At 43.2% G+C, this 27353-nt stretch overlaps 1 protein-coding gene across 1 annotated transcript in view; it reads left to right on the forward strand.

Moving 5' to 3' along the window:
• The window catches only part of IGF2BP1 (insulin like growth factor 2 mRNA binding protein 1), a gene marked incomplete in the record, with an annotated part of 2071998 nt that overhangs the window by 1311271 nt on the left and 733374 nt on the right, over positions 1-27353 (forward strand). Inside the window, 1 exon segment of the mRNA XM_044055393.1 lies at positions 17531-17666. Within this exon segment, the coding sequence (XP_043911328.1) occupies positions 17531-17666 (136 nt within the window).

Raw genomic sequence — 27353 nt, forward strand, 5'->3', positions numbered from 1 at the left:
CGTCAGGGTACTAATGCGCATGACCGACGTCATATCCTCAGTCTTTTTTGCCGCATGGTCCGATGCAGAAGCAGTTTTGCGAGTGCAGGTTGGCGTTCTGAAATATTTCCGAAACCGGAGTTTCAGACCGAAACAGAGTTGGCTAAGTACCCGTTGGGGAACATTTTGTTTTTCTTGCCTCAGTATTTAACCGGATGTCAGAAAAAGTGAATAACTGTATTTCTTGTGGGAAACAGATACCTCATAGGGATTACCATACCTTGTGTATACCTTGTTTAGGGCCTGAGCACGACGTTGTTGGTTGCCGCTCTTGTGCTAGGTTTAACAAATGCACTATTAAGAGGAGGTTAGACTGTGCCAGGTTAGTGTTTGGGAAGCGTTGCAATTATAAAATGCCGTCGGTTGCTCCGTCGCCCGCTTCGTCCAAGAAGCGCAAGGACAAAACAGCGAAGCCTAGGGTTGATGAACCGGCAGTCCCGGACGTCGGTTCTTTAGAAGGCTCAGTGGAGCCAGAGGTTTTGCCAGGAGTTTCCATGGAGTCTCAGGCAGAAACTTTACTGTTACAGGATGTGCCTTCTCAGGAGGTAGGCCAGGCTGAGGGGCTTCTCAGGTAACTGTTCTTCCCTCTCTTCCCAAGGTAGTTAGAGCCTCTCCTTCTGTTGCCAAAACTTCTTTGAGAGGTAGGCCTAGTTCAGCTTCAGTGGGGGCTTCTCCTAGCATTTCGGGTTCTGTACCTAAGAAACATATGCTTAAAATGGCAGAAGATTTGATTACTATGATTAGAGGTTCTATGCCCCGCCTGATAAGAGGCCTAGGGTGGAACCGAGTTTGATAGTTTTGAACAGTGTTCAGAGGCTTCAGAGTCTTCTGCAGAAGACTTGCAGGAGTATCCTACTTATTCTGATTCTGATGTGGATGATTCCACTCCTACAGCTTCTCCTCCTGAGGATTTCTCATTTTCAGAGACTCTGCATTCCATGAGGGAGCACTTTAAATGGGAAGGCCAGGATTACTCTGATTCCAGGAAAAGGCTTAGGGAATTCTTGTTTTACCCCAGCATAGGCCTTTAGCTATTCCTCCTGTGTTGAATGTGGTGGAAGATGTTTTGCAGAGGCTTCACTGAACCGGACTCTTTGCCTCCTGCTCCTGTTAAGCCTGATAGGTATTATAGGGTGCCCAAGCTCATAAGTATTTGTTTGAGTCCTAGGGCGGACCCAGAAACTATTTCTCAAGGGCCTAAAGGTGTTAAGGCCTCTGTGGTTAAAAATCCTGTTCCCACTGATAAAGAGGCAAGGGCTTTGGATAGGTGGGGAAAGAAAGTGTATACTTCTTCCACTCTAGCCATGAGAGCGTTGAATTGTCAGTTTCACATGCTAAAATATCAGAATTATCTCCTTTCACAATTAAAATCTAAGGTGGATGCTTTGGCGGAAGGTATTGAGTGTAAAGAGTTGCTGGATTTGGTTCATGTGTCTGAACAAGTGGGTAAGCATTCTTTGCAATGTGGTTTTGATGCTGTACAGGCCTCCTCGAGGGTGGCTGCTACTAGTTCTGTTCTTCGCAGGCATGCCTGGTTGAAGGATCAGAATTTAGCTGAGCATGTTAAGACAAGGATTTTGGATGCTCCTTTACAGTCTGATGTGTTGTTTGGATCGCCTGTGGAAGCAGTTTTAAAGAAAATGGAAGACAAAGCTAAGTCTATGCAAACTGTTAAAGATTTTTGCAGGTGCAGCCACCAAGTTTAGTAGAAATTGGCCTGCTAAGGGGTGGACATATCCTGCTTATGATTCCCAGTCTAGGGGTAGGTCTAGACGTGGTAGGGGCAGGGCGCAAGGTTCTTTTAGGCCTAGAACAGGAGTTCACCTGCTCAGACTTCTGGTGAGGGCAGGGGTCAGTCCTTTCGTAAACAGACCCAATGACCTGTCTTTTCAGCTGCCAGTAGATTCTCGTCTGGCAGCTCCTTTGGGAGGAAGACTGTCTCTTTTCAAAGAAAATTGGGATTTAATTACTCAAGACAAATGGGTGTTGGATATCATTCACCACGGTTACAGATTTTATTTCCATACAATGCCCCCTTTCAAAGGCATGCCAGACGTTCCTCCTCCACAAAGAAAGGAGGCTCACAAGCAAGTTTCTCAGTTACTCCGGATGGGGGCAATTCAGCCAGTCCCTGTATCAGAAAGGGGCCTAGGATTTTATTCTTGCCTGTTCCTAGTACCAAAGAAGGGGAACACGTGGAGACCAATTTTGGATTTATCTCTCCTCAACACTTTTCTGGACATTCCCAAGTTCAAGATGTTGACGTTACAACAGCTTTTACCTCTGCTGGGCAAAGATCACTGGATGGTAACTTTAGATCTCAAGGAAGCTTACCTTCATGTGCCTATAAGGCTAAGTTGCAGGAAGTATCTGCGGTTTCGAGCTGGAAATTCTCATTATCAGTTCTCTGCATTGCCCTTTGGCTTATCTACTGCCCAGAGTATTCACAAAGGTTCTGGCTCCAGTGATAGCTTACTTCAGGCTTCAAGGAATTCAAATCTATCCTTACTTGGACGACTGCCTGATTCTGGCTCAAGAAAAGGAAGACCTTCTACAACATCTGGAATATGTTATAGCAGTGCTAAGATGCCTAGGGTATTCTGTGAACGAAATAAAGTCCAGTCTAGTACCCTCTCAAGACATGTGCTTTCTGGGTGTGAGACTGAATACAGCAGCCCAGATGGCCTTTTAACCCCGGACAAACAAAAGAGTCTGTCACTTTACTTCCATCAACTATCTCATCAGTCCGTGCTGACTGCAAGGACAGTCCTTCAAGCATTAGGGTTCATGGCATCTTGTATTCTGGTGCTTCCCAATGCCAAACTGCATATGAGGAAGCTACAATGGTATCTCAAAAATGTATGGACACAGCACTGCCAGGATTTGGACACTGTCATTCAAATAATACCTTGCCTTCAAAAAGAATTTTTGTGGTGGGCTCAGGAATGTCACCTAAACAAGGGACTCTCTGTGACCCGGCCACAGGCGAGTCAGATTTTAACGACAGATGCCTCGGACATTGCTTGGGGAGCTCATCTAAATGGAAAGTGGATACAAGACAAGTGGCCTGCCAGACTACAGCATCTACATATCAACATGAAGGAGATGTTAGCAGTCCAGTTTGCATTAATGGCTTTCAAGGAGTTACTTCTTCCAGGGCAGGTGTTGATTCTAACAGACAACACAACTGTCATGTGGTACATCAACAAACAAGGGGGAACACATTCTTATCCTCTATGCAGGCAAGCAATGATTTTATGGGAGACTGCGCTAAGCTTGCAACTAACTCTTCAGGCAAGGTTTCTGCCAGGAGCACAGAACTCCTTAGCAGATGTGTTAAGCAGACAAATCATGGATCCCCACAGTGGAAACTGGATCTTCATGTATTTCAAAAATTGACAGTGTCATGGGGGACTCCAGACATAGATCTGTTCGCTTCTCCACTAAACCACCAGCTGCCACAGTATTGCACAAAGGGGTTTCATCACACAGCTTGGAAAGTGGATGCTCTGTCTTTCAGTTGGAAAAACCTTCATGTGTATGCCTTTCCTCCTCTGCCTCTTCTTCCAAAGGTACTATTAAAGGTCAGACAAGACAGGCCAAGGATGATTTTGATAGCTCCAGATTGGCCTCGCAACACTGATACCCACTACTACGGAGTCTGGTAAGGAAGCCTCCATGGCCTTTACCTCTGATTCCTCATCTGTTATCTCAGAAGGATGGTCATCTGCTCAATGTCAAGCTTCACTCTCTTCATCTAACAGCCTGGCATATTCTGTGTTGAAACACAGCAGGTCTCAACTTCCTCAACAAGTTTTAAATGTGATTATGGAAGCTAGAAGACCTAGTACAAGGAAAGTGTACGCAGAAAAATGGAAGAGATTTTTATTTTGGAGTACAGCAAAGAATTTGCAGGTTTCTGAGCCTAATTTGAGTGTGGCTCTTCAATATCTTACTGAGTTATTGGACAAAGGTTTGTCCTTCTCTTCCATTAAGATTCATGCTGCAGCAATTTCAGCTCACTATGATTGTGACCCACCATTGTTTTCGCACCCTTTGTTCAAGCAGTTTCTTAGAGGGGCAAAGAATTTAAGACCCCCACGTAGAGCTCCTACTCCTGCTTGGGATCTCAATTTTGTGTTGGAAAAACTTACTCTACAACCTTTTGAGCCTGCGGCTACTGCTGAATTGAAATACTTGTCATGGAAGACTGCTTTTCTGTTGGCTATTACTTCTGCAAGAAGGGTGTCTGAGTTGCAGGCCCTTATGGCAGTAGAGCCATTTTTGATTTTCCATAAGGATAGGGTATCATTACGTACTAATCCTTCCTTTATGCCTAAGGTGGTTTCTAGTGTGGCTTTAAACCAAACTATTCATTTGCCTACTTATTATGCAGACCCCCAAAATAAAGGGGAATGGATTTTGCACACTTTAGATGTACACAGGCAATTGCGTTATTATTTAAGCAGGACTAAGGATTTCAGGCAGTCTCAGCAGTTGTTTGTTTCTTTTGCTTTGAGTTCACAGGGCAAGCCTGTGTCAAAACAAACTATTTCTAGGTGGATTGGCTTTTGCATTGCATTTTGTTATTCCCATCATGGCAAGGAGATTCCAGCTGGGATTAGGCCTCATTCCACTAGGGCTACTGCCACTTCAACAGCTTTTCTAAGGGGGGTGGCAACTAAGGATATTTTGGAAGCAGCTACTTGGAGTTCAGTGCATACTTTCTCTAAGCATTATCACCTTCCTATCTACTCTAAGTCTAGGGCTGGTTTTGCCACAGCTGTTTTGCAAGGCATGTTGTCAGCTCCTGCTTCTTTATGATTTGCCAGCCTCCCTTACCTCTGCTTTGGGATTCTACCCAATAGTAAGGACTGCAGCAATGGGGAACGAAGAACATAGTACAGTTTTGTACCTACCATAAATGTAGATGTTCGAGGATCCCCATTGCTGCAGTCCAATTTACCTCCCTCCTTCCCCTCTGTGTTTAGGGGTGGTTGTGTAGGTGAGGTTACATGCTTATATTTTTGTATATATTCTTGTATATATTGTACATATTTTTGGTGTAGGTATTTTGGGCCTTGTCTTTTTAGGGTCTTCTGACATCTGGGGCAAGAAAAGACTGAGGATATGACGTCGGTCATGCGCATTAGTACCCTGACGTACTGACGTCAGTCTAATGCGCCCTGACCGACGTCAGCCTTATACTCTGGTATTCGGGCCGACTGGACGCGGACTATACCCAATAGTAAGGACTGCAGCAATGGGGATCCTCGAACATCTACATTTATGGTAGGTACAAAACTGTACTTTCCTCTTCAAGAATCCTACTGCGGATCTAGAGACCATTTGCCAAGGACCAAAAGGCATTAAGGCTACTGCTGCCAAAAACCCTACCCCCTCTGATAGAGATTCCAGGGCCTTGGACAGATGGAGTAAGAAGGTATACACATCTGCTACTTTGGCCATTAGGGCCTTAAATTGCTAGTTTCATGTGTTAAAGTATCAGCAGCATATTATGGGACTACTTAAATAGGAAATGGTGTTGATTCCTGACTTTGCTGAACATAAAGAATTACAGGATTTAATGCATTCTGCTGAACAAGTTGGTAAACATACATTGCAATGTGCTTTTGACTCTCTAGAAGCTTCTTGCAGGGCTGCTGTCACTGGGTCTGTACTTAGAAGGCATGCTTGGCTTAAGGAGCAAAACTTACCAGATCATGTTAAAGCTAAATTGCTGGATGCTCCCTTAAACCAAGACCGCCTATTTGGCAACAAAGCAGAAGTCGTCTTTAAAAAGATGGAGGAAAAAGCTAAATCTATGCCAACTGTTAAAGATTTCCTGCAAGTACAGCCTCCCAGATTTAGTAGGCATTGGTCTTCTAAGAATTGGTCCTTTCCCGTCTCTTCCAGGCCTACTCAGTCCAAACCCAGGAACAGCAGACCACCTAGTCTACAGTCTTGGGCTTCACACAGGCCTAGGCAGTCGGGGGGCTCCCACTTTCAAAGCTGGAAGTAGTAAGACATCCCCCCATGAAAAAATGTCACAATGACTTAACCTTAACCCTTCCAAGCCCTGCTCAACTGCCTGCTCCCTTAGGGAGGGAAGCTCGCCCTGCATGCAAAAAATTGGGAACTCATTACCCAGGACAAATGGGTTTTAAATATAGTTTTTCAAAGATACAGATTCCACTTCCACACCTTACCAACCCCAAACGGTTGGCCAGACCTACCCCCATATCAGTGCGCAGAGGTTCAACAGCAGGTTCTCTCTCTCCCAAGTATTAGGGCTGTCCAACCTGTCCCAGCAGAAAAGGGGGCAAGGTTTTTACTCTACTTTTCCTGGTACCCAGAAAAGACAACTCCTGGTGTCCTATCCTGGACCTCTCTATTCTAAACACCTTTTTGGTGATCCCAAAAATCAAAATGCTAAAACTTCAACAGCTGCTTCCTATGCTGGGCAAAGATGCCTGGTTGGCAACCTTAGACTTAAAGGAAGCTTACCTGCACATTCGTATAAGGGAATCTTGCAGAAAATACCTACGCTTCAGAGCGGGCTCCATGCACCATCACTTCTCTGCACTTCCCTTTGGCTTATCTACCGCACCCAAGGTATTCACAGTGTCTATTTCCAGCCATTGCATTTTGCAGGCAGAAAAATATTCAAATATACCCATACCTGGATGATTGCCTGAGTCAGGCAGAAAGCCAGGACATGCTATTAAAACATCTGGCATTTGTAAAGAAACTAACCTCTCTGGGGTACACCATAAACCAAAAGAAATCTCAAATAGTACCCTGCCAACAGATTGTATTCCTGGGTGCAAGCTTGAACACAACTTCCCAGATGGTTTTGCTCACGCCATAGAAAAAGTTTATTTGACAATCTATTTCAAACTACTGGTCACAAAGACCCAGCTGTCTGCAAGGAAAATTCTGCAAGCCCTGGGGTTCATGGCTTCTTGCATTCTAGTAATTCCATATGCAAGACTGCATATGAGGAAACTACAATGGTATCTAAAAAGCCTTTGGTGCCAGCATTCTCAGGACCTGGAAACAATGATTCCTATCATTCCTTGTATAAAGACAGAGTTCCTTAGGTGGGCAGAGGCCTGCCACTTCCAACAAGGAGCTCCCTTAGAATCTACCCCCTGCCGCCCAAACCCTAACAGACTCATCAGACTATGCATGGGGGGCTCACTTGGCAGAGCAGTGCATTCAGGGCAAATGGAACCCGAGTCAGATGCACCTGCATATCAACCAAAAAGAAATGTTAGCTGTACAGAATTCCCTGATGGCCTTCAATGACCACATCCTTCCAGGACAATTATTGGTAAAGGCACAACACCACAGATATGTGGTACATAAACAAGCAGGGGAGAACCCACTCTTACCCTCTTTGCAGACTAGCCATGGCTCTGTGGAACACAGCCTTGAGCTACCAAGTGCACCTACAAGCTCAATTCCTGCCTGGCAAGCTAAATTCACTGGCAGATGACCTAAGCAGAAATCTCATGGATCCACACGAATGGAAACTGGAACCAAAAATATTCAGCCTCTTCAGGAACAAATGAGGGACTCCAGAGATAGACCCGTTTGCCTCTCCCTAGAACTACCAGTTGGACAAATACTGCACAAGGACTCCCCACAGTCAAGCTTGGAAAGTGGATGCCCTGTCCTTTACCTGGGAAAGCCTCTGTTTATGCCTTTTCCCCTCTACCTCTCCTCTCGTAGGTTCTGCTAAAGATCAAACGGGACAAACCAAGGGCAATACTGATTGCACCAGACTGGCCACGACAGCATTGGTACCCCCTGTTGCGCAGTATAACTGCTGGAGCCATGGCACCTACCTCAGACACCTTCCCTGCTGTCCTAGCAGGCGGGCCAGATTCTGCACCCTCTGCTTCAAACCCTGAACCTTGCAGCCTGTCTAATCCCTTTAGCTCTCCAATAGCATCCCTCAGTAAGCAGGTGCTAGATGTTATTCTGGAAGCAAGGAGGCCTAGCACTAGAAAATCTTATGCTGAAAAGTGGAAAAGATATTGTTCCTAGAGCCAAACTCAGGAGATGGACACAACAGTGCCCGGCTTACCTCTTATTCTTCAGTACTTAATAGAAATGCTTTACAAGGGCCTGTCTTTCTTGTCAATTAAAATTAATTCCTCTGCCATTTCAGCACATTATAATACTGAACCCACCACTCTTCTCTCACCCCCTGCTAAAGCATTTCCTTAGAGGTGCCAAAAATGTAAGACCCCCCCCAGGTGAGCCTCTACTCCAGCCTGGGACCTTAACTTTGTATTGGAAAAGCTCACTCTGTCTCCATTTGAACCAGCTGCAACTGCAGAGTTGAAATTACTTTCTTGGAAAACAGCCTTCCTTCCAGCCATCACTTCAGCAAGAAGAGTGTCTGAATTACAGGCCCTCATGGCAGTGGAGCCCTTCATTATCTTCCATGCAGACAGGGTTTCCCTCAGGACCAATCCTTCCTTTATGCCCAAGGTGGTGTCTAGTGTGGCCCTAAATCAGTTCATTCATTTGCCTACCTTTTTCCCTAATCCACAAAACAAAGAATGAGTACTGCTGCACTCTGGACGTGCATAGACAACTTAGATTTTATTTGGACAGGACTAAGCCTCTCAGAAATTCTGAATAGCTGCTAGTTGGCTTTGCTGCAGGGGCAGAGGGGAAGGCCATTTCAAAGCAGACCATTTCCAAATGGATAGTGCATTGCATTCATTTCTGCTACAAGCACCATGGAAAACCTACCCCACAGGGAATAAAATCACATTCCACCAGGGCTGCATCTACCTCTACGGCATTCCTCAGAGGAGTCCCTACCAGAGACATCCTAGAAGCTGCTTCCTGGAGCTCTGTACATACCTTCACCACACATTACCACATGCCTATTTTTTCTAAAGCCAGAGCTGGTTTTGCCACTGCAGTCTTGCAGGGCTTAATAGCTGCTCCTAATGCTCTCTAAAATTCCTCCTCCCTTCCTTAGATTTGGGAATCAACCTAAATGTAATGACTGCAACAGTGAAACATGAACATATTACAGTTGTGTACATTTACCTTAAATGTAGATGTTCAAGTGTATTCACTGTTGCAGTCCTGGTTTCCTCCCTCCAGCCCCCTGGTTTTTCTCTCTCTCCCCTCTCTATGGCTGTTACTCACCCCTTTCAGGGGTATTGGTATTTACTTTTTACTGATGGTGTTTTCCCCACCATAGCTTAGCTCCCTATTTTTTTTGGGGGGGTCTCTTGACATGTGGGGCAAGAAAAACTGATGTAATGGTGTTTGCTTCCTGTTTTTATACACCTAAAGTCAGTCTTGGATCGACAACGTCCGACGCAAAAGTACTAAGTCTCTGGTATTCGGGCCGGCTGAGAGCTACCTGCAGGCAGATAACCCAAATGTAATGACTGCAACAGTGAATACACTCTAACATCTACATTTATGGTAAGTGTACACAACTGTACTTCCATGTTCTTATGGCCTCTTCTGTTATGGTAGAATTTTCCCACTTTCATGTGAGAATGTTACAGTGGTTACTTCAAGCCCAATGGTTGCAAAGCCTTCATCTTTCCAAAACTGTTGCACCATCCTACAGAGAGTATCTTCAGTGATGGTTGCACTCCCCTTTAATTCAAGTGGGCAGGCAATTTTCAGACCCCACTACCAGTGGAATCTGTAACCACAGATGCACTCTGATTTGTGTAGGGGGTATTACAAAAAGAGCATGGTTCAAGGTCTTCAAACAGATGAATAGGCCAAACTTCAGTGTCTTGGAGTGGAGGGCTGTCCTCCTAGTGTTGCAGGATCTTCAGCACTTCGTGTGATATCCACCCAAATGGGCAATGACTGTAGTTTGATTCATCAGCAAGCAAGGGAGAACCAGATTTTACCTGTTTCAGGAAGCAGTGAGGGTCTGGCACTGGCGATAGCCTTGCACCAGTTTCTAATATCAGCACACAGACTTGGAACTCTCCTGATACCCTATGAGTTGTTCATCGGTTCAGCAACAGACGGGAACATTTTCAGTCGCTAGAGTACTACCAACTGCATTCTTTTTGCTGTCCCTCGTAACACCGTATGTAGAGACTTGATCCTCATCTGGGACACCCAACAAGGGACACTCAACAATGGCCCACTGGGATTCTTTACACATCTCGTCTTCCCTTGATGTCTCAGTTTCCTCTGAAAGCTCTCTGGTGCAAGGTGACAGTTATTCCCAAAGCTCCCTTTTTGCCCAGACAGATTTGGTTTCTGCTTCAAAGGCATTCTTTTTGGGATTTAATCTTTTATCTCTGCAGGGAACCTCACCTGGACCTTGACACTTTGAAACTAATCACTTACTTTTTCCACTTCCAGTAATGGCTAAAATTCTGAGAGCTTCCCAAAAAGCCTTCGCCTGAAAGTTTTATAGCAGCAAGTGGAGAGGGTTCATTTCCTGGACTTGTCCAGCAAAACCTTGATCTCTTTTCAGCCCCTGTAGTAGACGTCTTGCACTCATGCCTCTCTTCACTCTGGCTTTAGTTTTTCTAATGTCCAGCTAATCGCCATTTCCAGTTTTTAAGCTGGTTTTCAAATGGGTTCTCCAGCTTCACATAAATTCTGCAAGGACTTGCTCAAAGGTACCTTTAAGTACACCAGTTAGAGATATCTTCCTTGGAACCTACATTTGGCACTGAAGGCTCACTAAACTGCCTTTTGAACCAGCTTCTTCAGCAGAGCTTGCATGTCTTCCATGGAAAACCGTCAAAAATAAAATACCACGAAGAGGCAAGATAACAAACTTAGCGTACGTTAGTTTATTGTCCGCTTTCATCCGTAGACTTCATCAGAATAAAACATTCATCAATGATCAAGGTATAAATAGCATCATCAATCTAAGGTTAATTAAACAATTAAAAAATCTAATTAAACTTTTAAAGATACAAAGTCAAGTAAAAAAGGAACTGAAATCAACTAGTTTAACTGTGACAGTTCCCTATACTTTAAAAAACATTTAACATTGATGGTATCATTAAGACCAGGATGGACATCAGAATTTAATCTGATTTGCCAAAGAGTCTCACGTTGTTCCAGGTGGTTCTTAAAATCACCTCCCCTTAAATCAGAATGGACCACCTCCAAAACAGAAAACAAAAACTTTTTAAATGTAGGACAGATCACTGAATGTTTGAATAAAGCATTATTTTCATCTTTATGTTTGATAGCATAAACATGCTCTCTGATGCGCGTTTTTAAACATCTACTGGTCATACCGATGTAAAATGATGGACAACTAGAACAAATACCAACATAAACTACACCTTTTGTGTTGCAATTCACAAAACAAGGCACACTAATGGTTTTTTCGCAAGTGTTAAGACTAATATATGGACCCTCATGAATGTACCTACACATGCTGCACTGATGGCAACAATGCATACCTCTTTTGTCAGAAATGGTTGTAACAAATTGGTGGTCATTAAACTCTAAGGCTTTCTTGATACTAAAACCATTCTTAGAAACAAAGAATGGTTTATTTCCCAACACTTTGAACAAATCTAAGTTGCCCCTGATGATCCTCCAATTTTTGGTCACTATCTGTTGAATGCGTCGACTGTCAACAGTCATATCCAAAGTACAGACCAAGTTGTGATCAACATGGTTGTTAATATGAGGCAAATCAGTACTAAAATTCTCATTGTTGGTGTAGTTCAACAATGCTTTATAATCAACTGAACATTTAGTTATGACCTCCGTGCTGATTTTTATTAAATCACACTTGGGGTATCCTCTATTAACGAACAAATTAATAATAAACCCAAATTCACTAGTTAAATCACATTCTTTAGAAGTCAAACGACTTACCCTGATGAACTGTCCTCTCGGAATGTTGTTAACAATGTGCCTAGGGTGGTTACTGGTGTAATGCAAGTAACTATTAGTAAAAGTATCTTTGCGATAAATCCTGCTGTGAAACCTCTTATCGATGTCCCACCAGAGAAGCACATGCAAAAAGTTGACCTTTAATCCTACACAACTTAAAGTAAATTTCAAATAACTGGACAAGGTATTAATTTCAAAAAGAAAATGATCCACTGTACTAGAATCTCCCTCTATGATAAATAACAAATCATCAACAAAACGACAAAAAAAAAGAAATGTTAAATTTCTTTCGTAACCAGGGCAAAAATTGATGCTCCCACCAAGCCATGACCAAATTAGCATAGGCGGGAGCAGCAGGGGAGCCCATGGCTACTCCTCTTTTTTGCTTATAAAAAGTATTGTCAAAAAGAAAAAAATTATCTAAAACAATATCCAAGAACCCACAGATAGTAGAAATAGCATTTCCACTGAGCCCACAATTATTCTTGGCTAAAAAGCACCGAACTGCTTCAACACCCTCACAATGAGGGATACAGGTATATAAAGATACAACATCGATGGTAAACATAATGAACCCATTTGCATCAAAACATCCATTCCGAGCATATACACTAAATTTCTCCAAAAAATGCCAAGAATCTCTGATATAGGAATCTTCCTTAACCAAACATGGTCCCAAGATGGCATCAATAACAAGGGAAATACCCTCAGTGACTGAATGCGGTGAAGAAACAATTGGCCTGAATGGGGGATCAGTTAAAGATTTGTGGGTCTTTGGAATTCCAAAGATAACACCTATTCTAGGTTCCTGTACAGTGCAAAAATCATAAACCTCGTAATTAATATAACCTGACATAAGTGCATCATATAAATATGAATGTATTAAACGTTGTTTGTACAAAATCTGGTGAAGACTGATGATTTCATATTCATCAGTATTACTTAAGATATCCAACATTTTACTTTTATAAAGATCTTGTTCTAAGATGACAATATTGCCACCTTTGTCGCTCCTCATAAACCTCAGGTTAGCAGTCATAGACCTGAGTTTACGAAGAGCAGTCCTCTCTTCATTGTTTAAATTAAAGTAAGTGTTAGATTTACCATTTAACATCTGTTTAATGTCCTCAATACATAATTCCTCAAACACCTTAATGGTGTGTTGTAACTGAGGAGAAAAACTAGAAGGCTTAATAAGGCTCTTATTCGTGATAGGAATGCCGTTCATTAAATAAAATAAATTTAATTTCCGTGTGTACTTTTTAATATCAACTATAGTTTTACTAAAATCAGCTTTCATGCTAGGTACAAAATTTAAACCATATTTAAGAATGTTTGACTCAATTTCACCTTAGATTGATGATGCTATTTATACCTTGATCATTGATGAATGTTTTATTCTGATGAAGTCTACAGATGAAAGCGGACAATCAACTAACGTACGCTAAGTTTGTTATCTTGCCTCTTCGTGGTATTTTATTTTTGACTTTTTTCCTGCATTTGTTTCCTGTTTGCTTCCATGGAAAACATTATTTCTAGACTGTTACTACCACAAGAAAAATTTCAGAACTGCATGCTCTGTCCTTTTGTCCTCCAGTTCGTCTTACCTGATTTTCTGTAAAGACGGTTTCCTTAAGGAGAAATCCTTCTTTTGTGCCCAAAGAAGCTTCAAAGGTAAATATTTACCAACCTATTCACCTAGTCTTTTTTTCCAAATTATAAAAACAAAGGAGAATATCTACTGCATATCTTAGATGTTCGTAGATACGTTATTTTTTATCTTAACAGAACAGCCATTCAGGAAGGGCAAACAACTTTACATTTCATTTCCCCAGAAGTTGAGTAAGAAAGTTTCTATGGTTTTGCTTTTCAGATGGTTGTTAGACTGTATCTCTTTTTTATACCCTATTCTGTGCAAAACATGGCAACTTTTCCAGTCTTAAGGGCCTTACCAGATGACATTTGTGGGACTGCTACTTGGGCTTCCTTGCATGCCTTTATCAGACATTGTAAGCTAGACTGTGCCTCCAGAAAGGTTTCCTGTCATAAATCCCAGGATCAGTGTAGCTTGGGATTCTGACCCACATCTCTGCACAGGCGGGCTGAATAAGATATGAAAATTGTTTACTTAGTGATCCTTTCTTTCCAGTTTTGTCTAATACAACAACCCACCCACCTTTCTCCCTTTCATATTTCTAATATCCTAAACCGTATTAAATTTCAACAGCTGAGAAACTCCACGAAATCTGACGTTGCTAGAGACAAAAAACACTACTTCTGCCATCTCCAGGACAAACATCAGTCTAACCCAAAAAAGTTCTGGGCTGCATTTAAGAACCTCCTCCACCCTGGTAAATCTACTACCCCAACGCCCGACCAACTCTCTAACAAACATCCAGAGGATGTTGCCAATACCTTTAACACTTTTTTCACTGAGACTATCCAGTCCCTAGCCAATCATCTACCTACTTCCTCTCCACTCTTAACCCAACCTCATGACTCACCTCCTATCACCTTTAAACTCCAAACAGTATCTACCTCCTATATTCGTACCCTATTAAAAAAACTGAAACCGTCCACCCTTGCGGCCGATCGCCTCCCAGCTGAATACTTACAATTAGCATCGGATGCTATTGCCTATCCCATATCAATATTGATTAACAGATCTTTATCTGAGGCCACCATCCCCTCAATTTGGAAAATTTCTTACATCATCCCACTGCATAAGGGAGGCTCCTCCACGGAAACCTCCAACTATAGGCCTATCGCAATACTGTCTCCTCTGGCTAAGATATTGGAACGGTGTGTTCACTAACAATTCCTTCACTACCTCACCATCAATAATCTTCTTTCTATTACCCAGCACGGCTTTTGCCCCCATCACAGTACGGCCAGTGCTCTCCTCTCCTTTGTTGACTCAATTAATAGCAACTGCAACAAGAAACTTATATCCTCTGCTCTCTTTCTTGACTTGTCAAAAGCTTTCGACATGGTCAACCACCAATTATTGCACCACACCCTGCAAACCCTTCATTTTGACAAATCAGCACTAAACTGGTTTAAGGACTACCTAGCTGACCGGCAACAAGCAGTCCAATGGCTAAATAGTCTATCTCAACTGCTGCCTAATAACATTGGGGTTCCTCAGGGCTCCATTCTTGGTCCCCTTCTTTTCTCTGTTTTTATAAATGATCTGTACTCTGTTATCCCCACAGCCACCTGCATTCAATATGCAGATGACTCTACCCTGATCTGCTCAGACCTCTCTCTTCAGAAACTCCAAGCAGCCACCCAACAATGTTTTGACACAGTCGAAAAATGGTTCTCTGACCTGAAACTCATCCTAAACCCAACTAAAACCAAGTTACTTCTATTCCTCCCCTCGCCTACAACTCCCATAGCACAGGAACCTCATCCTGTGAATCATAGGACCTTCTTTGTTGAATCCTTTAATGGCACCATCATAGAGCCAGTCTCCCACACGAAATTATTAGGTATCACTATTGACCATAAGCTCAAATTTGACATGCACATTGCCCAAACCATTAAGTCAGTTAACAAAAAATTAGGCTCAATGTATAGAATCAGGAATTGTCTTACTCCCCATGCAAAACTAACCATTGCACGTACTCATCTCCTCTCCTCTCCACACTATTATATGCCTCCCCAATATTCTCCTTCCTCAATAAATGTGAGCTTAACAACCTCTCCACTACCTACCATCATATTGCCAGATTCGTCACAGGAACACCCTATCGGACCCACCATTGCGTCAACCTAAAGAAACTGGACTGGCTAGAACTACCTAATCTCCTCAAATTTAATCAACTCATTGAAGCTTTTAAAATAATTAATCAACCTGATAAAACCCCTGCCCTGTCCAAAATCCTGACCCCTTACTCCAACTTAAGCTGCCTTCGATCTGCAAACAGTAATCAGGTAATGACTATCAAATCAAATAATGTGGGAGGCGATGCTCTTTATGCTAACTCTATTGGGAAGCAATGGAACTCACTCCCAAACAGCCTTAGACTCATGACTTCCCTTAACCTATTCAAAATTCATCTCCGAGAAATACTTAAGTCCCAATGGTTATGCCCATGTCTAAACCCTGATTAAATCCAACACGTTCCATAGCCCCTCTTCTTTCATCTCCCTTTTAAGAGCTTATATTGTAATTTTTACTTCCTTAATTGCACACATGTTAAGTGGCCAAACATACAAAAGGTATGTTCAATCAATCTAGCTTATACATATTGATGTCTCCTTCTTTCTGTGGTTTCACTATGTCTTCTTTTATCGTATTTTATTGTTATTTGTATTGTTATTCTTATTTGCATTGTTATTATTTTCCTAAATTGGGAGCTTTTCTCCCCGGGCCTCTACTGAAAAAGGATATGTATCCAGTTGGACTAGCCCGGTCAACAAATGTAAAATAAATAAATAAATAAATAATACCTACAAAGATCATGTGGAAAGAGTTTTTAGGGGCCAAAGCTACCGTGATTAGTTGAATCCAAGTTCTAAGGTGTCAGGCAAGATCTGAAGTAACTAAGGAAAGAGCAACATTAAAGAAGCTTGCAGCTAGAAAACTAAAACTGCCAAACTGGATCCAGCAAGAGGCTCAAGGACTCGCATGTCATATCGGACAGATTGGAGGGAAAAGATCTGTCGTCATGGGAAGTACATAACTTTCGTTTTAATGCTACTGGCTAACAAAGCTACAAGAAAATGGAAATCAAAATTTCTGTTGCTGTATATGTACCTGTCTCACTTTTCAAATGTGCCATTAAGGATGTTTAAAAAAGAGGGGGGGGGGGTAACGTTGTCTAGCAGGACCCACCTGGAGACTTAGGGGTGGGAAACTTATTCGTGTGAGAGAGAGTGTGTGTGTGACGGTCGACTACTTGCCTATTAAAGTTTCAGAAGTCTTGTCATCACAGTGGTTCTGTAAAGAGTTGGTCTATAGTCAATATTTTCCCAGCATAGCTGGACTTTGTATAGTCTATAGCTCACTGTCCCTTTCCTTATCTAGAGACAGGTACTGACCCCATTCTTCTGTTCTGCCTTGGCTGTAATTTTTGCAGTACCTCACATTCCTAACTTTTTCCTTATCTGACCTGCCTGTCCACAAGGGCACAAGTTCAGTGAATCTGTCTGAGAATTATGGGAATTTTGATTGAAGTGCTCAGGAAGAATTCCAGGTGCCAAGTGGTCCTAGTACTTGTGATGAATGAACCCACTTCTTGTATATATGTCACTGGTAGATCATAGCTTAAAATTTTTTCCCCATGTGTTAGTCCTTGTCTTTGTGTAAAATGTAATAGCAGTGCATCTCTCTAGTGTTATATAGTCATGACTGCATGCTTATGTGCAACTACTGCAGAACAGTTGTGAAATTCGTAGTAGCCCCGAACAGCTGGAGTTTGATCAGTAAATTCATTTTCAGCCACTGATTACTTCAGTACTGTAAAGTTTTCATTCGTCCCTGCCTTTTCTGTACAACCTCAGTTTAGCAAGAATGGCGTATGTACTGTGATTAAAATTAATTTTAGTCATTTTTTAACCTTACACATGGTTTTCACTTCCTTTTTCTGTCTCTTCACAGGCTGCAGGAGCTGACGTTGTACAATCCTGAACGAACAATCACAGTCAAGGCCTCAATAGATGCATGTTGTAAAGCTGAATGTGAAATCATGAAAAAAGTGCGGGAAGCATATGAAAATGACATTGCTGCTATGAATGTAAGTTTTTGTGTTCTCACTGATATGTGAAAGGATGTTTCTCTGCACTTAGCACTGTTTGTGTAGGTTACCTAAAGCTACACACCAGTTTGAGATAAGTTTTACTTTACTACTGAAAGGTGGTATTTGTAACAATTTGTCGCATTACTTTTTACTGTACTGCTGAAAGGTGGTATTTGTAACAATTTGTCGTATTACTTTTTACTGTACTGCTGAATTGTGGTATTTGTAACACTGTCGCATGTGCCCTTTGCAAGGTTGAGACCACTTATTCCTGGTTTCTGCCTGAAGTTCATTTAAAAATATTACAGCAGTTTGTTACATACTCCATTTCTTTAACTTGTCCATCAGGAGGTACTGGACTTCGGTTGCAGGCATCATAAAGAAAAATAAAATTGACAGTAATTCTTGCAGCCGGGGAACTTACAAGAGGTGTCCAGTTGCTTTAATAATCAAATGCAAATGAGTCACAAGGTTTTCCACACTAATTTAGCATGCTGCTAGACTTAACACCACTGTCTTTAGTCTTACTCAGCCAGTGTTTCATTAAAAAAGTACCCGTGGTCTAATGGGATACTCTTATCCCACAGAGATGTTTGCTGAATTGCAATTTTACCCTACATTTTAGGTGTATCTTACAACTTTGTAATTTAATAATTGCATACTTTAACTGGATGAATTTTTACAGACATATTGTAGTGTATTTTTAGTATAACGGCATGGTGCCTTTACAATCTCTCAAATATTGTACTGTGTAGTGTTCTACCTGAGGCAATGCCTTGAACTGTGTTCCACACTGTAGTATGTGGCTTCTAGAGAAGCATGGCAAATTGAGCCAAATAAAATTATCTCTTCGAGACATGGCAGTAGGCTTTCCTTTACTTTTTGGGAGTTTTCTTTTTCTGGTGCTTCAGAGAAAGTGACAAAATGTCTGTTTGCAGTCATTGATGGGGTTGTCCAACAGTGAAGTTCCATTATTAGTGGAGTCCCAGACAAAAATTCCAAAAATATTTACTATTAGAAATGGAGAGTACAATTGTATTTATTATATTTATTTGACATTTGTTAACCGGGTTAATCCAGCAGAGCCAATGACCCATTTTCAGTGGAGACCTGAGGAGAAAAGCTCCAGCATTACAAACACACACAGGTAACATAATAGGAAATGTGCAAGTTGCAAGTAATGCAGTCAGAAAAAAATATACATTGAAACTGGAACAGTGTAAATCAGTAAAATTCCTATTAATCAAATGTATTGCACTTAGGGCACATTGAAATAGTGCACTGTAAATTAATAGGGGGTATATTGATAGGTAGTAATGTACAAAAAAGTGGCAATTTTCTTTAATTACTTGCAGCATGCATACTTATTGCTATTTGGAACAAGAAAAAGGCAGTGGTATCTGCTTAACTGAAACATGAAGTGTATTTCAGTTGCTTTAATAGAGGCAGCATTGTGGAATGGGTTTGTTCCACAGCTGCTATGTTGTAGCTTTGGCAAAGATTAGGTAGTTGTGGGACTGGAAACTAAACTTGCCAATAGCTTTGAATTGTCACCATTGTGTTCAGTGTTTTCCAAAGGCACGTCATGCACTGCAAAAGATGCAGCAGAGTATTACTGGTTTATAGTTTCTTTACATGTGGCTGAAGATTTGTTTATCAGGTTAAATGTTAAAACATCATAATCATCATTTAGAGTAGATTGAAAGCTTTTTTTTTTTGGTGAGGTGGACACTTTATTGCTGCATGCATTACTGTGAAGTTCATTTCTTTACTGTGGTGCCATTGTTGAATTACTTGTGTATGTACATGTGGTCAGGGTTATGGTGGGCCTTGCGACTGTGAATTAGTATCTACACATTCAGGGGGTACGGGGGCCTTGAGCCTTCATCCCTGTGCAAAAATGTTTATTTGATTTGTTGCAGTTGGATGTGCTTAATTTTTGTTTGCTGGGGTTGTGCACTGATCACAATAGACCATTTTTAGGAACAGCTCAGGTGAACAAAGTTAACAAAAAAAAAAAGGGAATGCATTCATAAACAGACTAATCACAGAAAGTACCAAGTCCAGGAGGTAATTGAAACAGTGAGAAACTACAGAAGACAAAAACAAAGGATTAATTTTAATAGTAATTGAGTGGTAAGCAGAGAGAACAGAGGATGGAAGAAGTGATGCAGTTGGGAAGGAGTTAGATAGCATGTCCAGTGGAAAACAACTTGCAGTCAGACTATTAAAGGGAGATGTCTTTTGGGTTGTGTCCTGAAAGTGAGGAAATAAATAAATATCCATATTTATAGGGACATAAAATGAAGTGTTTAGGAGTATGGATAAAAGATTCCGGTGTGGCAGCTAAGGATATGTGGGAAGAGACTAAAGAAAAGGTAATACAAAAATTGCGAAAATGGAAGCTTTGTTACATGGATATCAATACTAAGATACAGTTCAAATGTTTTAATCCATGTTTTGTGCACTCAGTTACATGGATATCAGTAATAAGATACAGTTCAAATGTTTTAATCCATGTTGTTTTGTGCACTCAGTTACATGGATATCAGTACTAAGATACAGTTCAAATGTTTTAATCCATGTTGTTTTGTGCACTCAGTTACATGGATATCAGTACTAAGATACAGTTCAAATGTTTTAATCCATGTTGTTTTGTGCACTCAGTTACATGGATATCAATACCTAGATACAGTTCAAATGTTTTAATCCATGTTTTGTGCACTCAGTTACATGGATATCAATACCTAGATACAGTTCAAATGTTTTAATCCATGTTTTGTGCACTCAGTTACATGGATATCAGTAATAAGATACAGTTCAAATGTTTTAATCCATGTTGTTTTGTGCACTCAGTTACATGGATATCAATACCTAGATACAGTTCAAATGTTTTAATCCATGTTGTTTTGTGCACTCAGTTAAATGGATATCAATAATACGATACAGTTCAAATGTTTTAATCCATGTTGTTTTGTGCACTCGGTTATATGGATATCAATACCTAGATACAGTTCAAATGTTTTAATCCATGTTGTTTTGTGCACTCAGTTACATGGATATCAATACTAAGATACAGTTCAAATGTTTTAATCCATGTTGTTTTGTGCACTCGGTTACATGGATATCAATAATACGATACAGTTCAAATGTTTTAATCCATGTTGATGTTAAGTTGTCAATCTCGCCTTCATTCTTGCTTGATGGGTTCGGAGCCGATCCCTCGGCTCCGACTCTGCACTTGCTAAGCTCGAGAGTCACTTTTACCAGCTCGAGGCAGCCCCATATCCCATGATGCAAGGCGGTAAGTACCCAGATCTCGTTTGCCGCTTCGCTTAGGAGGTCTTCTTTTTACCAGCTCCTGGTAAGTTGTTCACTTTTGTGATATTTAAGCCCCTTTTTACTTAAAAACCTTTTATTGATAGTTTTAAGTTATTTTTGTACTGTTTCTGACAGAAATCCCTGTCTCCTTTAATTTTTTGTTAGTCAATCTTTTCCCTATCCCATCCCCCCCCTGTTAGGGTGTGTGTGTTGGATTTATAGAATACCTTTTGGTATTTTATTTAAGTTATTTTTGACTGGTGTGTGTGTGTGTGTGTGTTTTTCAGCACCATGTCAAAGGAGAGGGTCTCAGGTTTTAAGAAGTGTGACTCGTGCTGTCAGAAGATGTCTCTGACAGACGGTCACACTTCTTGCCTGTATTGTCTGGGCCCTCTTCACCTGCAGGACTCCTGTGCTATTTGTCACTCCTTCAGCCAGAGAGTCCTGCAGGAGAGACGGAATAAGCTGATTCTTAGGGGCCTTCTTAAGCCGGAGGGCTCTCCGGCTAAGTTGGCTCTACCAAAATCAGCAAAACCTTCCAAGGCCCAGGCTTCTGTATCTAAGCCTGCGGCCTCGGCTCCGACTCGTACTGAGTCGAGATCGGCCCGGCTGGAGCCGATTCTGGCTTGACAAAGCCTTCGGCACCGATGGCTATCGGTGCCGAATCTGTATTGACCACTTCGATGTCGGCTCCGATCGGTTCCGACACCCATGTGGCACAGGCATCGGTGTCGGCTCCGATCGGCTCCGACACCGTTACTTTGGTGGCTGTATCGGCTCCAGCTGGAGCTGATACATCGAGGCGTCCTGTCGGCTCAGAGAGGTCGGCTCCGACAGGATCTGTAGTATCGGCTCCGATGGCTCATTCCAGGAAGAGGTCGAGGTCTCCTTCCTTGGAGCCGATACTTTCGGCTCCGGCTTCACCTCTTCTATCGGAACGGAGCCATCGGAGCCGATCTTCAAGGTCATCCAGGTTGTCAGATCATGACCTAGAGAGAGTGGTCAGTAGATTACTCAAGTCACAGGTACTGGCCCAAATGTTACACAGTCCGTCTCAACAGACTACTGTGGGTCCACACCCCATTACAGTTCCTCCTTCAACTCTACCCCAGAGCTTGGAGTTGGAGTCTTCGGGAATGGTTACTGCTACGGCTGGAGGACGGATACCCCCTTCTGTTCCTTCAGCCTCTACTCTTATCTCCTCTTCGAGACCTTCCTTAGAGGGATTCGGTGGTCGGGCTTCCATGGTCTCCTCCGAGGGGGTGAGTGGCATCGGACCCTTGTCCGACCCGCTCTTCCCTTGGAGCCTCGGCCTTGGTGAGCTCGGCTCCGACATCTGCCTCGGAGACTTCTCTTCGGTGGTCCCTGGAGTTCCTAGCTCTTGAGCGGGTTCTCTCGGACCTGCCTGGGAGGAGCATTCGAGGTGATGAAGAGTGTACTGGCCACTGGTATCAGTCAGCAGTCTGTTCCGTAGCTCCTCCCTCTATAGTACCTGTTGACATCTCTGCCACTTCTCTTGCTACAGGACCCAGAGATCCTCCGCCTCAGGTTTCCCCATTGGGAATTTCCCCCTCTTCCGAGGATTCTCCTGATGTTTCGGGAGATCCTCCTAGGAAGAGGACTTGTAAGAGGAAGCATGTAGACTCCCCCGAGTCTGTCACTTCAGATACTGACTTTGATGAGTCAGAGGGATCCCCTAGATCCCCCTCTGAGGATGTCTCCTTCTCAGACATCCTAGAACTTCTGAAACAGAGGGGAAACTGGCCCACCAACAATCCCTCTGAGGATGAGTCAGTATACCTAGAGGCGTTTGGATCTCGGCCCTCCACCTCCTGGGTATCTCCGCCTTTCGACCCCCTTATGCAGGTGATTGCACGAAAGATGTGGGCAGCTCCTGACTCTGTAGAGCCAGTCCCTAGGAGGCCTTCAAAATTTATCACTGCCCCGAGTGACAAACAATTCCTTACTAAGGGTGTCCCCGCTGATGCCATGGTGGTGGCTGGGGCCACCAAAAAGGAACTTGCAGATCCTTCCGTGCCCGTCCATCCTCCTAATAAGGACTCTAGGACCATGGATAGGATGTAAGCGGATGTTTTCCTCAGCGACCTTTGCTATCGTTCGCTGAATTACCTATGTCACTTCACCAGACTCCAGAGGGATATCCTGAAGGAGCTGGGAGAAGTAGTTCAGGATCCTACAGCTGCAGGGGCTCAAGAAAAAATTGCTTCTCAGCTAGGAACCCTCAATTCCATTGCAAACTCCTCCATGCGGCTAATATCTTATGCGGCGGATGGAGCGAGTAGAGCCGCAGGCACAGGTGTGGCTCTTAGACGCCAAGCCTGGATGCGGCTATGTGATTTTGCGGATCCCTTTAAGGCGTCCTTCACAAATTCTCCCTTTGATGGGTCAGCTTTGTTTGGCCCTCAGGTGAAGGAAACCTTGACCAGGTGCGAGCAGGACGGCAAGACTCTTTCTGCTGTTGGAGTCCGTTTTTCCACCCCTTCTAGGCCTTATCCCAAAGGACAGAAGGGTGGGAAGATGTGGTTCCGTAAATCCCAAGGAGTCACGCCGGATTCACGTGGTCAGTTTAACAGTTTACCCCTAGAGGCAGAGGGGGTAACAATAACAGACGCCGCTCTAGAGGCAGAGGGGGTCCGAAGAACCAGGGAAACTGGGAGCCTCTCTGACAAGCCCTTTCAGCATCCCTGAGGTGTTGCCCGGCTGTCCCTCCTTGGAGGCAGTCGGGGGAAGATTATCACTGTACCCAGAAGCCTGGCATTCCCTCACTCAAGACAGATGGGTACAGTCGATCATATCCAAGGGTTACATAATTCCTTTCGAGGAAAGTCCCTTCCCCTCAAGTTCCCTTCCAGAAGTAACAACCGGTCTTAGGGAGATTGCAGAGTCAGAAATCGCAAAACTACTGCAAAAAGAGCCATTCAGCCAGTTACAATAGACCATTCAGAGCCGGAATCTACTCAAGGTTCTTTTTGGTCCCCAAAAAGACGGGCGACTGGAGACCAATATTGGATCTCAGCAGACTCAACAAGTCTGTCAGGAAGACAAGATTCGAATGGTCACCCTTCAGTCAATTCTGCCCTTCTTACAGAAGGACAACTGGATGTGCTCAGTAGATCTTCAGGATGCGTACTATCACATCAAAATTCACAGACGCTCCAGGAGATTTCTCCGCTTCGGCTGGGGTCCAGTCATTTCCAGTTCAGAGCCCTGCCCTTTGGTCTCACTACAGCCCCAGAGTGTTCACCAAATGCATGGCAGTGGTCACGGCTCACCTGAGACGTCAAGGATTCCAGGTGTTTCCGTATCTCGACGACTGGCTCCTGTCAGCCACCACCAGGCATCAGCTTATACAAGCCAGGGATTACACAATAGACCTTTGTTCTCATTTGGGCATCTCAATCAACTTCAAAAGTCATCCTTATCGCCCTGCCAGTCTATTACCTTCATAGGCGCAAACTTAAACACTGTTCGGATGTCAGCTACCCTTACAGAACAAAGAGTTTCAGACATTCAGACTCATGTCAGGATCATTCTGGCCAGCAAGAAAATACAGGCCAGAATGGTTCTAAAGGTATTAGGTCTCATGGCTGCGGACATTACTCTTCTTCCCTGGCTCGATTCTACATGCGCCTTCTTCAGTGGATGCTGTTCACACAGTGGTCATACCAGCAACTTCCAATGCGTCACCAGATTCTGGTGACACAGACATGCAAAGAGCATCTTGCTTGGTGGATCACATCGTCTCAGGTTCACCAAGGCAGGTGCTTTGTTCCTCCGTCCCCGATAGCCACTGTCACCACGGATGCCTCCCTGATCGGGTGGGGGTCATTATCAGGGCAGGATGGTTCATGGGACGTGGCAACCGTTCGAGTACCATCTGCACATAAATGTCCTGGAGATGAGAGCAGTGCTTTTAACGTTGCAAGCCCTCAACGACTTTCTTCCCGTAGGGACAATTGCAGTCCACACAGACAACATGTCTGTAGTTTGGTATATCAACAAACAGGGCGGAACCAAGTCCTACCCCTTGTGTCGAAGCGCTCAGACTTTGGCAATGGGCGATCTCCTCTCATCGGTTTCTGGTAGCAACGCATATCCCTGGGAAAACCAACATTATAGCGGACAGATTGAGCAGAGCTATCCTCATGCCTCACGAGTGGTCTCTCAAGCAATCTATAGCGGAAGAGATTTTTCTGGAATGGGGTCGTCCATGTTGCGATCTTTTTGCTACTCCCCAAAACAGCAAATGTCCAGACTTCTTCAGCCTCTTCCCTCTATCAGGCCATCCCCCCAGAGACGCTCTGACCCAGGATTGGCCCCAGGGACTTCTTTATGCCTTCCCTCCATTTCCTCTGATCCCTCAGGTGATCCAGAAAGCTACCGTTTTGAGAGCCAAATTGATTCTCATTGCCCGTACTGGCCTCGACAAGTTTGGTTCCCGTTCCTCCATCATCACCTTTTGGTGCAGCCGTGGCATCTGGACCCAGTGCCAGATCTTCTGATTCACCAATCCGGTCAGCTGCACCGGTCAATCCCTTCTCTCAACCTCACAGCATGGTTGCTCCACTTCCTTCCTTAGCCAGGCTTCCTTTGATCTCTAACCCAGTTAGAGACATCATAGTAGCTTCACTAAAATCCTCTACCAGGAGGATTTACACAAGCAAATGGAAACGTTTCTCTTATTGGGCTAAGGCCCAAAATATTGATCCCTTTACTGCCCTGTTCAGGCAGTTCTGGACTTCTTAGCAGAGATTTTTCATGCAGGCTCCTCTTCTTCCACAGTCAGAGTTCAATTGGCTGCTATTTCCAATTTTCATGTCGGGATAGCAGATCATAATATTATGTCCCGTAGGCTCTGCAGGGCCTTCTTGAAAGGAATTTTCCTACTAAAACCTCCAATCAGGAATCCTCCTCCTCAGTGGGATCTAAATTTAGTGCTGACATCCTTGATTCTTCCCCTTGAGCCAGCTGTTTCTTGTTCCTGAAATATCTTTCTTGGAAAACGTTATTTCTAGTGGCTATTACATCTGCCAGGAGGGTGTCTGAACTTCATGCTCTTCGGTTCGACCCCCTATTTGGTTTTTCACAAAGACAGAGTATCTTTGAGAACTAACCCAACCTTTTACCTAAGGTCGCTTCAAAGAACAATTTGAATCAATCCATTGATCTCCGTTTTTTTCCTAACTATTCAGATAGAGCTGAACTAAAGCTACATTATCTTGATGTCCATCGTCAACTTAGATATTATTTGGACAGAACAAAAATTTAGAAAATCTGATCAACTTTTTGTTTCCTATGCGGATAATAAAAAGGCCTTCCTGTTTCTAAAGTGACTTTGTCCAGATGGCTTTCTTCGGTCATCTCTGAAATTTATCGCTCAGGGAAAACAGCTGTGCTCAAAACCTAAAGCACATTCAACTAGGAGCTTACCTACTTCTACAGCTTTTCAAGCTAGACTTCCTTTGGCCACTATTTGTGCAGCGCCACTTGGGCCACTCCTCACACTTTTGTTTCCCATTACAAATTGGACTTGGCCTCCAGGGACAGAGCCAGTTTTGGCTCTACAGTCCTCAAGAGTTTGTTCCATTGAGCCACCCAGGATAGAGGTGCTAGGGACGCGGTCCCATCAAGCAAGAATGAAGGCGAGATTGACAACTTAACATTAAAGTTATGTACCTACCATAACGTTCCATGTTAGTTGTCTTCTCTCGCTTCTTTCTTCGACCCTCCCTCCTTCCCCCTGGCCTGGACAGACCTTGTATAAGAAACTATTATGCTAAAGACCATTCAGACCTGGTCCTTTTTCCATCTGTAAGTTTCTTCTTCCTTTGGGAAGTATTTTATGCTTGGTGCTATTGCCCTTTGTCAACAAACGAGATCTGGGTACTTACCGCCTTGCATCATGGGATATGGGGCTGCCTCGAGCTGGTAAAAGTGACTCTCGAGCTTAGCAAGTGCCGAGTCGGAGCCGAGGGATCAGCTCCGAACCCATCAAGCAAGAAAGAAGGCGAGAGAAGACAACTAACATGGAACGTTATGGTAGGTACATAACTTCTTATTTTGTGCACTCGGTTATATGGATATCAATACCTAGATACAGTTCAAATGTTTTAATCCATGTTGTTTTGTGCACTGAGTTATATGGATATCAATACCTAGATACAGTTCAAATGTTTTAATCCATGTTGTTTTGTGCACTCAGTTACATGGATATCAATACTAAGATACAGTTCAAATGTTTTAATCCATGTTGATGTCCTTCATGGATGCATCTGCAGTCATAACAAGTGGGTTGTCCTGTCGTCAGGCAGCCCTTCAGTCGGCCGGATTCCAAAGTCCGGG

The sequence above is a fragment of the Protopterus annectens genome, chromosome 13.part0, assembly GCF_019279795.1.
Source record: "Protopterus annectens isolate FY-2018-M chromosome 13.part0, PAN1.0, whole genome shotgun sequence".
NCBI lineage: Eukaryota > Metazoa > Chordata > Ceratodontiformes > Protopteridae > Protopterus > Protopterus annectens.